The sequence below is a fragment of the Miniopterus natalensis genome, chromosome 2, assembly GCF_054644295.1.
Source record: "Miniopterus natalensis isolate mMinNat1 chromosome 2, mMinNat1.hap1, whole genome shotgun sequence".
NCBI classification, from domain to species: Eukaryota; Metazoa; Chordata; class Mammalia; order Chiroptera; family Miniopteridae; genus Miniopterus; species Miniopterus natalensis.
In genome coordinates this window covers 20,846,918-20,862,669 of record NC_142082.1, presented here as the reverse complement: position 1 = coordinate 20,862,669, position 15,752 = coordinate 20,846,918, and the positions used below count along the sequence as shown (strand labels likewise).

General features: G+C 35.1%; 1 protein-coding gene across 1 annotated transcript in view; it reads right to left on the bottom strand.

Annotated features, from left to right (window-relative positions):
* Nucleotides 1–15,752, bottom strand: part of ADAM9 (ADAM metallopeptidase domain 9) — a 101,591-nt gene that overhangs the window by 66,974 nt on the left and 18,865 nt on the right. The window contains exons 5-9 of the mRNA XM_016210327.2: nucleotides 10,526–10,602; nucleotides 9,312–9,507; nucleotides 7,449–7,514; nucleotides 4,896–4,967; nucleotides 2,619–2,788 (exon numbers count right to left, since the gene is read on the bottom strand). Of these exons, the coding sequence (XP_016065813.1) occupies nucleotides 2,619–2,788; nucleotides 4,896–4,967; nucleotides 7,449–7,514; nucleotides 9,312–9,507; nucleotides 10,526–10,602 (581 nt within the window). The remainder of the gene's footprint in view (nucleotides 1–2,618; nucleotides 2,789–4,895; nucleotides 4,968–7,448; nucleotides 7,515–9,311; nucleotides 9,508–10,525; nucleotides 10,603–15,752) is intronic.

Below are 15,752 nucleotides of genomic sequence, written 5' to 3'. Positions count from 1 at the left end.
AGTCCCTCTGCCTGGAACTCTCTTCCCAAAATATACCCCTAACTCACTCCCTCACCTCCTTCAGGTCTTTACTCAAAAGTCGTCTTCTCAATGAGACCTTCTTTTGCCATGTTACCTAAAATTTCAACTTTACTTCTCCAATACTTTTTCTTCCCTACCACTTATCTTTATTTAACATATTATATATATATACTTCTTTATCTCATTTATGGCCAATCACCTCCACCATAACATGGACTCCATGAAAAGCAAGAAGTTTTGTCTGTTACGTTCACTGCTATGCCCCAGTGCCTAGGTTATAGACCTAACAAATATCTTTCAAGTGAATGAATAAATCCTTCTCTGGGCCATCTAACCATCCAGGAGAAAAGGACTCGAGATGCTGGCATAAGGGGATTTCCAAGAAAACACTTCAGCCAGATCACCATACAGTGAACTCCAAAGTCCCCAAGCCCTGCTCATGTTATCAACGTTTCCAAAAGGCTTTTCAGTACCCCATTTTAAGCACAAACAAAAAAACAGAGATCACCAGACATTTGGGAAATGCCTCTAACACAACAGATGGAGACCAAAAAGAGGGGAAAGGACAGCTTGGTAGGTGTGCTTGGGCAAGGCATGGGGAGTATGCTTGATGCCTGTTCCTTTCGGCCTTGCGTGAGCCAGATGGCACACTCACTGGTATGAGGATACTTGCAGGTGCAATTTTACTAAAAATAACAGACAGGTCAGGACCAAGCCTTTGTGATTACAGGGCCATAAAAAACCACTGTGGCATTTTCACAATACCTTGCTTTAAATTAACTCACATAACAAAAGAAAATCAAGGGAAATTTCTCCTCTGAAAAGATTTGAGTTTTAAGTACCATCAACATTGAGAGAGGCAAACGTATTATATAAAGAACATTTTTTGCAAATAGCCAGCCTATGAAGCCAGAAAACTTTTAAGAAAGATAAAATGGTTTACATATTTTAAGTGAAGGTTTTACTGTAAGTTTTTGGAATGTACTTATATCAGGTGATTTATATAAGTTTAAGTTTTATTACGGTACCATGAAATTGCTATATAAATATATATAGCAATATAAAAGAAGAAAATTTTAAAAACATATATTGGTAATTTTTCAAAGAGAGTAGGAAAACTATTATATCCGTGAAATAAGAACTTGATTATATAAAAAATATTCAGGGGAGTAAAAATATCTATTAAACATTAAAAATAAGATAGCTAAAAATTAAAAATTCAATAAAAAGCTTACAAGATAAATTTAAGAAAATATCCTAAAAAGTAAAAAAAACCCAAAAAAACAAAGGGAAGAAAGGAGACAAAAGATAATAAAATTAGAGGATAAACACAAAATTCAATAGCCAAGTAAAAGGAATCCCAGAAGAAATGAAGAATAAAAATAAAGAGAATGAAATCATCTACAGAACAATTTGAGAAAAATACCTAAAACTACAGGACATCAGTTGCAAGGCTGAAATTACCCACCAAGTACACAGCACATCAGTGATAAAAGACCTACGCCAAAGCCTATCATCAAGAAAACTGAGACACCTGGGAGTCAAGAAAAGATCCTATAAGTTTCCAGAGAAAAAGAAGAAATTAAGAAAGACAACATACACACGATCAGGAATCAGAATGATTTAAAGCTTCTCAAGAGTAATGCTGGAAATGAAAAGAAAACAGATTCATACCTTCAAAATTCTGAAGGAAAAAGATTTCATGACTAGCCTGGCCGGCATGGCTCAGCAGTTGAACATCGACCTATATGATCCAGGAGATGGCGGTTCAATTCCCGGTCAGGGCACATGCCTGGGTAGTAGGCTCGATCCCCAGTGGGGGGCATGCGGGAGGCAGCCGATCAATGACTCTCTCTCATCATTGATGTTTCTCTCTCTTTCTCCCTCTCCCTTCCTCTCTCTGAAGTCAATAAAATGTATTTTTAAAAAAAGATTTAATGCCTAGAATTTTATATCCATCCAAATAATCAAAAAAGTTGCAAAACAAACTAGAAAACACACCTCTGAAAGACTGAGTTACTTAGGCCCTAGGATGAACAGAGGTCAAAATAAGATCATTTTTAAATCTGTTCTGAGACTTTGAAATACATTTTTTCACATGCAAGATGAAACTAGAAAAAATGCCATATAAAAACGAGAGAGCAAACTAAATCCAAGAAAGAGGAAGGACATGGGATAAAGGTGACAAGAAATTCAACCCAGACGAGAGGTCTCATTATTGTACTCTCACTTGTCCTACTGTATGAAACTAAGTTTTCTTTATTTAAATAAATTTTCAAAAACCTTAAGAAAAGGTTACCTTAATAAAAGAAAACAAACAAAAATTAATATTCTGACCATCTCATCAATAGTACTTTTTAAAAAGTCACTGACAGAACCAGCCCTGGTTGGTGTGGCTCAGTTGGCTGGAGCATCGTCTTGTATACCAAAAGGTTGCAGGTTCGATTCCAGGTCAGGACATGCATGGAAGGCAACCAACCAATGTTCTCTCCTCACATACATCAATGTTTCTCTCTCTCTCTGTGTCTCTCCCTTCCCCTCTCTCTAAAAGCAATGAGCATTTCCTGGGGTGAGGATTTTTTTTAAAAATCACTTACAGAACTAGCTGTGCACTGTCATGTCTCCGACGTGTTATAAGAAACTTTTCCCGCCACTGTACAAAGTTCCCCAACACATCACCAGCACCTCCCATTATGCTGATCAGGTTTCCATTTGTCCAAATCTCCAGTCCAACTAGCACAACTCGAATATTTAACATAATATACATCTAGGAAGAAAACAAAAGTATAAAAATATATTAAAGAATATCTTTTAGCTTACAAAGAAGTATCATAGCTACTTAAATTAAAAAAGGTACTCGTCACCCGGACCAGTCCAGTGTGGCTGTTGGTTGGAATGACATCCTGTACACCAGAAGGTAGTGGGTTCAATTTCAGGTCAGGGCACATACCCAGTTTGCTGGTTTGACCCTCGGTCAGTGTGCATATGGGAGGCAACTGATTGATGTTTCTCTCTCACATCAATGTTTCTCTCTCTCGCCTTTCCACACCCCCCTCTCAAGTCAATAAAAACATTCTCAGGTGAGGATTAAAATTTTAAAAAGTAAAAACAGGACTCCTCCCTGCCAAAAAAATGTATTTCCTTCAATAAAATGAGATTCCCTCTCAAGAGTCTCAGCTTCCTCATCCATAAAATAAAAGTAATATAAGCCAAAATCCTCTTTATTTTCCATTCCAAAATCTGACAAACTGGAAATTTAAAGTTTTTAGTAAATTAATTCCAAAACTTGCCCTAAACTAATGCAAGCCTGTTTATAGTCTGCATTTATCTCGATTAATGGAAAGAGTCATACATTTCACTACAGAAATACCAATGAATTTGATTACATTATGCTACCCCAAGACCCTGTGGGAAGTGTTATATAATACATAGTGAACCATATTACCTTTGTGGACCATGAGAAAGAAAGTACCTACTAAGAAAGGCTCCTACTGGCTAACTGGGCTCAAATTTAAAAGCAAAGCCTAGAAGCTGTTCCTAAACAGGGGCCTCTCATTCAAACCTCATTTCATGGAGAAGCCCGCACTAAACTGCGTGCCTGCACTGTGCTCCTGCCATCTGAGCCAGCGCTTATAAAGGAGTTCCTGGAATTCCAACCTACAGGACTAAGGTTTTTCCCACCAGTCAGAACTATGCAGCTGTATGCCCATCAGCATCTTCACAGACCAATCAGAGGGCCAATCAAACAGCAAAAATTTCAAGTCCTCATTTACGTAAGGATGGACCAATCAGGGACCAGGGACAGGAACTTGTGTTTATTAAGTTAGCTCCCCTCTTGCTCAGAGAGTACACTTTCCCTTTCTTTCTACAGAAGACTGAAGATCGTGTTTCCTCACTGGAGCTGAAACACCAAAGACATCACACCGAAGCAGAGCAGACCAGAGCAAAGTGGGGTGAGACAGAGCACAGCTGTCTGGCTGCAGAGGGGCCTCATCTCGTGGCCACCTCACAGCCATGCTGCTTCATAAGTTAGCTGTAACAGTACTTAGCTGTTCCAAAGCCATGCTGTTCTCACAGCTGTGCTATGGCAACTGAGCTGTTTGCATTGAATAAAGTTTCCTTCTTCACTGCACCTCAAAATTGGAGATTCCTGTCAGCGTTAAATTGGTGCCAACAACCATCGGTTGGCACCTTTCTAAACTCTCATATAAAATTTGAATTACACATACCCCAAAGATTTCAGATAAATGATTATAGAGCTCATATCTATTTCATAGAAATAGAGGAATAAATAAGTTCATAAATGTAAAACACTCAACTCAGCCTCAAGAGCATTATAAATGCTCAACAGAATGCTATCATCATCATCATCTTCATTATTATTAGGCTTGGTATTCATCAGGGAAACATCTTATAGATGAAATTCTCTTATGATAACATGTATCTAATTTTTCAATATCTCCCACCGGATGAATGAACTCCAAAAATCTCAAACCACATTCTCTCTCTCTCTCTCTCTCTCTCTCTCTCTCTCTCTCTCTCTCTCTCTCTCTCTCTCACACACACACACACACACACACACACACACACACACACACACACACACCCAATACTGTCATATTATGTTTTCCTTAGCCTATCTACTCTAAAGATAAAAGTAGATGCTAATATGAAATCTCTTGTTTGTCCCAAAGTCTTTCCACAATTACACTTTTCTTTCAAACATAAAAATAGTTAAAAAACAGACCCCTGAAAGATTGACTCATTTAGGCCCCAAGATAATCAGAGCTCAAAATGAGACAATAGTTAAATTCTGTTCTGGGACTGTGAAAGGATATGATAAATAATTCCAAATGATAGAAAATACAACTTACACTATCCAAGTAGTTTGCTAAACGAATCATCTCTTCTCTCACTGCAGTCTGATTTCTTCCCATCATGTCATACTGAAAAGCAAGAGAGGAAAATCACTATCACCAAAGTAATTTCAGGGGGAAAAAATTCTATAATCTTTCACAATGAAGATAAAAATCCAAATATTTCCTCTGAACCAAAAACTGAGGCAGTTAGACATTCGTCAGAATTTCAATTTTATAAATCTAAAAGATACATTTCAGTGATAAATGGAATAAGAGTGTGAAATGAAAAATAATGAAAAAACATTGAAGTCTTCATTTTCTCTAAATTAGTACAAAATTTAAAATGGATTTTTTTCTCAATATTTTTATTCATTTTAATGCAAAAATATTTTCAAGCACTTCACCAAAGGTGGAGTTTAAAAACAATCAAAATGAAGAAATGAAGAAATAAAAACAATCTAAAGGGTTTCCTGACTCCTTAGGCTAACGACATTACCAATAAACCATCTCTAAACTCTGGGCTAAATTAATGAGAGATTATAACCAATGTTCACTAGTTGAAACATTATATATAAATAAAACATAGAGATATTTAAAAGTTTAACCATATTAAGCCAAACAGTCAATATGACTGATTCTTTTCTTTGAGACCTAACTAAACCTAAATATCTATTTTAACATTATTTTCATACAACCAACTTAAAAATAACAAAAAAAATTTTTTTAAGAATGTATGTTTTTGCTCTATAAGGGCACTAATATCAGAATATATCAGATCTTATCAATTAGACATTTTATGATTCTCCTAAAAAAAAGAAAAATAAATTTGAATACATTTGACAAGGTTTGATTAAAATGGAATCATTTTTATTTTGAACCATTTTCTACCAATATGTAACAAATCTATTTTACATAATAAAGAAAAACATTTCAAATCTGTTTTTGTCACTTATCCAAACATTCCGCAGAAACATTTTACCCATTAGCTGGGGCAGCATTCATGCTTGTTTGTATTTCCTATTCTTTTTCCTTCTACCACTTAAGGGTCATTAACTTATAATGAGCAAATCTGAATATGTTTCTGTCTCTTACTAAATATGGCTTCTTTCCCAAACTACACACAATAATGGATTTTTTAACCATACAGTCTTGAAACTATCTCTGCAGCTTACAAGAAAGAAACCGTCAATCATGTAAAGTTTTTTTTAAAATTTATCTTTATTGTTGAAAGTATTACAGATGTCCTTTTTTCCCCCCATTGATCCCTTCCACCCTGCCTCCACCCCCCCAGGCCTTCACCTCACTATTGTCTGTGTCCATGGGTTATGCATATATGCATCTAACTTCTTTGATTAATCTCTCCCCATCCACTCCCCCACCTCTGCCTTCCTTCTGAGATTCGTCAGTCTGTTCCATGCTTCTATGTCTCTGGATCTATTTTGTGCATCAGTTTATTTTGTTCATTAGATTCCACATATGAGTCAGAGCATATATAACTGAATCAGAGAGAATAAGAAAACCTGAAGTGGCCAATAACAACTGATAAAATTGAAGCACTAATCAAAAAACTCCCAGAAAAACAAAAGCCCTGGTCCAGACAGCTTCACAGGTGAGCTTTCTAATTCTTTAAGTTGTAGGGTTAGAGAGTTTTTTAAAATTTTTTCTTGCTCTTTGAGGTAGGCCTGTAGTGCTATGAACTCTCAGGACTGTTTTCCCTATGTACCATTGAATTTGGGTGGTTGTGTGTTCATTTTCATTTGTTTCCAGGAAGTTTTTGATTTCTTTCTTGATCTCACTGGTAACCCATTCATTGTTTAATAACATGCTATTTAGCCTCCATGTGTTTGAATGTTTTTGAGTGTTTTTCTACAAACAACTTTTTCACACAAATAACAAAACTGGCAGCAAAAGTAAGATAAAACATTTCAAATAATCTGTTAAGTTATATGGCAGCTATATCTAAATCTGAAAATCTTACTAATGCTGGAATAGATCCATTACTTTTCTTAGTTAAGCAAGCGCAATTCTTCATATGGATAAGGAAAATCCCTGGGATTATCCTGAAAAATGAAATTAATAGAATACTGCTCAGATGAACCACTCTCCTCTATTCCCTTCTAACACATGCCAGGACCTGGAAGTTTCTATCTTTTAAAGTAAAATATAGGTTAGCTGAAATTCTAGACAGCAAAGCAATTTTATTAGGCCATAAAGCAATATCTGATTAACTGGTTACAGTCCCTTAAAGTCATCTGAAAAGGTCTCAAGACTCTGGCAGGCAGTACAAGTTTCACTTAAAAAACTTAACATGAACAAATCACCCAAGAAAACACAGGAAAAAATCATTAGTAAAAAATAAAGTCAGAGGTAGTCAGTCCTATTTGCTACATTCAGCTTCTGGTGGTATTATGAATAGTTAGTACACTTAAAGGAAAAAAGCCATTTTTGTTTTTAAATTACATTTCAGAGAAATCAATACAAATATATTATATTTCATATTTCTTTCATATGATGCTCACTTCTCATCTGCTTTTCCTGCAAAAGAAGAAAAACTGTCACCAATCCTACCCTTTCCTTGTCTACGACAATGAACAGCTCCACATAGCGGGTTTGTGGCAGCACAGCTCTTCTTCTCTGTCAAAAACACAAATGTAAAGGCAAAAAGATAAGTTATAAAGCTTTATGATCTTCACAGGTAATGATCCCACCCTACTTGCTAGTCACTTATTTCATGTCTGCTCAAAACATCATAAAATTATTTTACATAACACATCCTAGATTTTTTTTAAAAAGAATAACATGTTTTGAAATGATATCTGCTATCTTTACTGAGCTAAGAAAAATTCTACTTAAAGATAATATAAGTTATTCAAGTTTACAAAGCAGAATTATTGACTTTCTAATACCAACACAATACACACAGGCGTGCACACGCACACACACACACTTCAACAAGAAACCCCATTACTATGTTGAGAGTAGAAGAAAGAATATCCACTAATAACCCAGAGCAGAAGTGAGCAACCTTTTCAAGGCTGCCACTTTAAAAAAAAGACTAGCTTTGTAAATTGGCATAAATGCATATAATAAGCTGAAATTTTAATGTTGTCCAATGATTAAAGTTAAAAAGAATGGTGTAGTAGTCAAGAGTAGATGGTAGGAGAGGCAATGAAAATAATGGCATAAAAACCGGGATACGAGTGTCCCTGGAGTTATCTGAAATAATTAAGGTTCTAAAGCCTAATCTCTCTCTCTCTCGGTTTCTCCAACCTAGAGCTCAAGAATCACGATTCCAGTTTGTGTAAAAGGTATCCAAATAAAAAATTCTACTGCTCTCTGAAAGAAAGCATAATGGGCTATTCTGTAGCAATGATAAAAAGATATAATTACTGTTTAAGATGTAAGCCCGTTTCTAAAACACAGTTCTACTGTATTCAGTTTGGTTGCAGAAACTGCATATTGCCATGTTGTTATCCCCTAGTACCTGTCATAATGACTGGCACATAGTTGGCAAAAACCTAGCAACAGTATTTGTTTAATGCATAAATACGTGATTTTTTAAAACTTTAGTCTGTGTCCACAGAAAGACAAATGGATAAAGATGTGGTATATACATACAATGGAATATTACTCAGCATAAAAAAGAATGAAATTTTGCCATTTGCAACAACATGGATGGCCTAGAAGGTATTATGGTAAATAAAATAAGTCAGAAAAGGACAAATACTGTATGATTTCACTTACACGTGGAATCTTAAAAACAAAATAAATGAACACACAGAACAGAAACAAACTCATAGACACAGAGAACAAATTGATGGTTGCCAGGTGGGAGGGGGAGGGGGATGAGTGAAAAGGTGAAAGGGATTAAGATGCACAAATTGCACAGGAAATATATCAATAATATTATAGCCTAGCCAGTGTGGCTCAGTGGTTGAATGTCAACCTATGCACCAAGAGGTCACCAGTTTAATTCCCAGTCAGGGCACATGCCCAGGTTGTGGGCTCAATCCCCGGCGGGGGCATGCAGGAGGCAGCAGATCAATGTTGATGGTTCTCTCTCATCAGTGTTTCTATCTGTCTCTCCCTCTCCCTTCTTCTCTCTCTAAAATCAATAAAAACATATTTTAAAAAATAATAATAAGATAACTATGTATGGTGCTAGATGGGGACTAGGCTTATTGAGGTGATCACTTTTTAAGGTATATAAATGTCTAATCACTATGTTATACACCTGAAACTAATATAATAGTATATGTCAACTATAATTGAAAATTTTTTAAAACTTTAAAAAAAAGAAAATCCTCAAAATAATTATGCTTCATTTTTATACAATAAAAATAGCTATCTGAATTAAGTTGCAAAACAGAACAAAAAATAAAACACATAAAAACCTTAGCCGAGCCATGGAGAAATATATTATTTCCTTACTCGAAGTAGCTGAGTGATGCTAGGAGGCTCTTCCTCTTCATCCTGTGCTGTTTCTTTCTCCATATCCTTGTTGGAAACCCCACATTTCAGAGGCTCTTTGAGGACATCATCCATTCGATAAAAGATGTGCTCAAAGTGAGAGCTGTTTTGCAGGGGTTCAATCCCATAACTCACATTCTCTATATGCAGCAGTCCTCTAAGTGTTGCATTACACATACACAATTTTTAAGAATGAAGAAAAACACACAAGAAAATAAATCAGAAAATCTGAATTCAAGTCCTACTTCTTAACATATGTAAGAAAGAGTAACATGGTATAGAGAAAAACATAGGGCCTTATAGAGTCAAGCAGACCTAAATTTAAAGCTCAAGACTTCTACTTACTAGCATCACTTCCCAAAGTTACTTAACCTCTCTGAGTGATTACTGCACAGTGGAAGGCAACGAAGGACAGTGGCTAAAAGTGTAGAGTCTGGGGCCAGAGAACCAGAGTTTGAATCCCAAATGTTTCCTACTAGCTGTGGGACGCACAGCAAGTTATTTAACCTCTGCCTTACTTTACATTCTGCATAGGGCTGTCCTGAAAACTAAATTATTTAATAAGAGCCAAATACTTAGAACATTGCCTGGCACACAGTAACTGTTCCATAAGTGTTATTACTTAAATGGCAATAATTGTAGCCATCTTATAGAGTTGGTTTGAGAAATAAAACTAATATTGATTAGTTCAGTCAATCATGCAACCAACCCACCAGCAGTGTCATACTGCCAGGCCCTCAATAAACATAATTTTAATGTTATTATCATTTCACTTGATATGTGCTACAATTTCTCCAAACCTAGGTTTGCTCACCTAAATGTGGAGATAATGAGCCCATTTTCACAGTCATTATCAGACTTAAACAAAAGAATGTAAGTGAAAATTTTATAAAGTGCTACAGAAATTTTAACTATATTTTATTTTAAATAGCAAAAGTGATTTAGTAGCCTTAGAATGAGATTTTTCTCTTTAAATGTGAAAATTATCAACTGTAATATTTTCCTAAATAAGCATGCCAGGAATGATATCAGAAACATAGCTCTAAAGATCTTCAGCAACATCGAAGTAAAATCTAATTTTGCTAAGTCCCCCAAAATGACTTGATTTGAAAACAGAGGTAGGTAAGGGGGTAAGAAATAGAGGGAAAAGTGAACTAATAAAGAAAATTCATTACCTGAGTCCAAAACAGTCACTAAGAGCAACAGATGATTTATAAAGTCCCTCCACATAGCCCCGATAATGGCAATGATCCTAAATGATAAAAACTATGTTATCTTCAAATACTGTTACATTGCTGAAAAGCATCAAAGAAATTACAGAGCTAACAAGATTATTTAAGGTGAATAAACTAAAAATTTTATTTATATTATTGGCATCTCATAATATCACATGGCATTCTTTAGGCTATTTCAGATTACCTACTACCACCCTACAAGTACACAAATGTTTAGGTGGAATTTTAAAGAATACTAAATACAAACAGCTCTACCCCAATAACCCTTAAGCCTAGAAGCAGAAAAGGACAGCATTATGTCACATACAACATTTTAACATTTTAAATCACAGTCAATCCAAGAAGCAATAGCAGCCAATTGACATCTAACACAGAAAAGGACCTTGTGACAGGCTAATTATGTCAAGTGGGGGGGGGGGGAACTTAGTATGTAGCAAAAGAGGTGATTTTGGTCAAATTACTTTCTTTTCTTCCTACAGATATGTTGATTGTATTACTATTAGTTATACATTCAGCCATCTTTAAAAACTAAAGAGTCTTTATCCTTAATTTTGAGCAAGAACTTGACCAGTGGAAATAAAAGCATAATATCACTTACTAATATTAGATTTTTTAGTACACATAAGATCTTCTCATCTTTAAAACAATTATAAAGCATTAATTAAAAAAAATAAAAAGCCAAGGGTGTGGGGCGAGGGGGAACCAGCCCTATCACACTGAGACACGGACATATCACAAGGCCGTAATAATTAAAACAGCATGCTACTGGTGGTGCATTAATTGAGAGACCAACCAGTGGAAACTGAGAGACCAACCAGTGGAACAGAATACAGTCTCAAAATAGTCCAAAGTACATGCAGAACTTTTATGGTAAAAGTGGCGTCTCAAATAACTGTGGCAAAGATGTACTTTCAATAAATGGTGCTCAGTCCACTGGTTAGACATTTAAAAAAGGGTAAGATTAAATCCATACCTCACACCATACATAAGAATAAACTCCAAATAGATCAAGGACATAAGCATAAAAAATGAAACCATACAAGAACTGAAAGAGAATATGGGCGAATTCCTCTTTAACGTGGGTGTAGAGAAAGGGTTTCTAATTATCACTCAAAAACTATATTCAATAAAAGACTGATCATTTTTGCTATATAAAAAAAGGCTTTTGCCCTAGGTGGTTTTGCTCAGTGGTTAGAGCGTAGGCCAGGGGACTGAAGGGCCCCACATTCAATTCCAGTCAAAGTCAAATACCTCAGTTGCAGGCTCGATCCCTGGCCCGGTTGGGGCAGGTGCAGAGGCAGTCAATCAGTGTGTCTCTCTCACACTGATGTTTCTCTCTCTCTCTCTCTCTCTGTCTTCCCCTCCCCCCCCCGCCCCACCTTCCACTTTCTCTGAAAAGCAATGGAAAAAATATCCTTGGGTGAGGATTAAAAAAAAAAAAAGTTTTTAAATCTTCTACATGGAAAGAAACACCAGAAAACAAGGTCAAAAGATAATTCACAGACTGGGAGAAAATACATCATTGATAAAGTTAATATCCTTAACTTATTATAAAGTACTCTTAAACAATGAAGGGGAAAAATTAAAAACCCAATAAAAAAACTGACCAAAGACAGGAGCAGATATTTGCAAAGGAGGGTATAAAAATGCCCTTACATACATGAAAACATTTTCAGTTTTACTAATGATAAAGAACTCAGGAGCCTGTGCTGATATAAACAAAAAGGGAAAACTTCCCTTACAGTAGAAAGCACCGATGAATAGAGCACTGATAAAATTAGGAAATCACAATTTTAACAACTATTATAATAACAACTGATTCAGGCAAATACTAAACACTAAAGCTAGTGGGTAAAAATTTGAGAAGTTACAGGATACCTGTTTAATCTCAGAGTATCTAATAATAATATTAATTAAAAAGGTAAAAACAGTAACTTTACAGAGGACAAACCTGGCAGACGACTCCTTAACCAAATGATCAATATTAACATTGTTAATAATTGTGCTAATTACAGCATATGCTTACTGATTTGATACATTAAGAACCACTCAGTATCTATTCAGTGGTATTCCTGCCAAAAGTACATAACCTGAATCTGATCATGAGTAAACATCAAACAAACTCAAATGGCAGGGCATTCTACAAAAAATTGTACTCTAAATGTTGTGAGAGACAAGAAAAGATAAGTATTTCCAGATTAAAGGACACTAAAGAAATATGACTACTGAATGTAACAGGATTTTCTTTCATTATTATATAGCTGTTGATGTGAACAAGACTGACTCAATCTTTGTGGCCTTGATTCCTTGTTCAAGTTTTTCATGCTGTGAACACTGACTAACCTCACTAATGTCAGCCAGCATACCAAAGCCTTAATGTTAATGATTATCTGTGTTCTTTAGAACTTTACGATATAACCACAGAAATCCTAGTCACTGATGGACTAGAATGGCATGGCAACTAAGTTTAATATCAAACTAGGTGCTGGCATCAATTGTAAGCAACCATCCAACATAAGACCACCAGGAAGTATGGTTTCTGGCACATACTGCATTAGCTGTCCCTTTGTCTTGTTAATCATTAGTACTTCAGTGATACCATTTAAAACATTTACTGTAACAACTGTCTGGTAGGGGAGACTAGCTGTGCAGACTGTACAGTTGCCGTCTACTTCAATTCTATTGTAGGGTAAGTAACTTGCCCTACAATAAATTCTGTTATATTCTATGGAATTGCCTGCCTCATTTTTCAGTCTCAAGATACCTTCTTGTTTTGGTGACCACTATAGCTTCATTCCACCATCAGACATTATTGGGGGAAAAGAAACACAAAAAAATGATAGGTTTGTAAATTAGGTAACAGTATTGCTTCAATGTTAACTTCCTAATTTTGAGAATTGTACTGTGGTTACAAAAAAAAATCCTTGTTTTTAGGAAATTTACATTGAGGTATTAAGGATAAAGGAATACCATGTCTGTAACCTATCTTAAAAGGTTCAGAAAACAATAAAGAAGAAAGAAATGATAAAACAAATGTAGTAAAATGTTAACATTTCAAGAATCTAGGTGAGGTATGCATTACTCATGCAAATTTTCCTGTAAGTATAAAACTGTGAAGAAGAAAAAACTTTTTAAACAGTTATACACTAAATAACACAGGCTGAATTTAAACACTGTACAGCTTGTTCAGTGTAGGGCAATTTACAGCCACTAATGTTTTTCTTCCCAGTGATCTGTAGTTATAGCTTTGATATTGCTGCCTTCTCACTAGAGAAAGAAAATATCTTCTACTATTACAGATGAAGTAACACTTATGAGACAGTGATACAGCAATTCATAGCACTCAGAAATTAAATGTTTCTAGTTTCAACTTTAATAACAGAAGCTCTCTTATTTGACATGACTAAAATCCAGTACTTGGTCACTAAATCTACCAACCTGATGGTATTTTTTTAATAACTTGCTTTTATTAAATCTTTCCAAAGCACCCAATTTACTTTTTTAAAAAACAAATCATATTTTGTAAGTTTAGAAAACATCTCACTGAATTCCATAATGACAGTAACGGTACAAACGGCAAAAAAGCTTTGGAAACACAAACTCTAAGCAAAAAATTCAACTCGTAGGAGCAGAAGTACACTGAACTATTAGAGAACAGCCTACCAGCCATAAGAATCTAGCAGGCAGTCAATATATTTTTAGAGGACACAAAGAGTGTCAATTAGTTGGGAGAATTGATGAAAAGACTTTCCTAATGCATTTACAAGGTACCTCAAGTTCTAAGATACAGTAATTTGGAATGTATTTCACACAGCAATTCATATGAAGTGGTTATTAAAACTTTGTTTCTTTGTGAAAAAAAATGGCCTTATGGAAGATACTGATGATAAAAGTCACTTAAGAGCTTTACAAATTACTCTAATCTTAAATAACAGAATCGTAAGGGAAAGCATTTAAATTTTCTCAGTGTAAATTAATTGCATTTTATGGACAAAAGTGTATGTCATTATGATATCTGCCAATCTAGCCATATGCAAAAAAAACCCAGTACCAAAGTTTTAATTGGTACAGTATCTGAAATCTAGTCACACTTTCATTTATCTGAACAATATTCAATAACCAAGAAATAAGTGAAAGACTCCATCTGTCTTAGTTTGTATTTTTCAAACACCCAGGAAAGTACAATTCCATAATACTTTAAGATAACAGTTACATAAATTTCTAACTGAAATCTATTTTTAGCAGTTTTAAGCACATATACTTTCAATAATAACAAATAATAATGATATTTATTGAGTTAAAAACTGTCAAAATGACTTCTAAAAAACTCACAAATATTAACTCAGTTAAGCCTCCTAATAACTCCATGAAGTTGTAATTATTATCCCATTTTAAGGTGAGGATACTAAGGCACAAAAAGGTTAAAGTAACTTGGTCAGCAAGTAAATGACAGAGCCAAGATTCGAGTCCCAAGAAACCTCTCTGAGGGGCGGGAATAAAAAAGCCTTTTTGAGATCACTGCTTGTCAAGGGGCATAAATTATGTGGTCTTTGGCCTCATGCCATAGCAAGCTTTGGATGGATGATTGGATGGATGGATGGATGGATGGATGGATGGATGGATGGATGAATGATTTGTAATCTGGTTTATGCTATCATGTAAAATTAGGCTCCTCTACTAATTTGCTATTACATATGAATATTACATATTACATATAACAACAAACAGAACACTAAGATAAAGGAATCAGAAAAGGATAGGGCTAAGTCAGCATTTCCCTAATTTTTTAAAAGTACTAATTAATTCAAATAAATTTAATTAAGCAATTAAAGACTACTCTAAAATAAAGGCTTTGTCATCTAGCTGAAGAATGCAGCAAAAGTGCACAACTAACAAAAACAAGTCAAGCTAGCAAAACGTTACAAAGCTCAGGGGGAAAATAACACATGTTTAATGGGAACAAAGACTTCTTGAGAAAACCATTGCTAAAGGAAAAAATATACAAAACCTAACTGCCAAAAAGCACTGTAAAACACTCTCCCCAAATAAAACTAGAAATGTTTATGCTCTGCTTAAATAACACATACAACCAAATCTATATCTGCCAATTTTTTCAAGTATCCCTGGCCAGTTCTGTGCTTAGGAATACTCTGTTCTCTGATGCAAA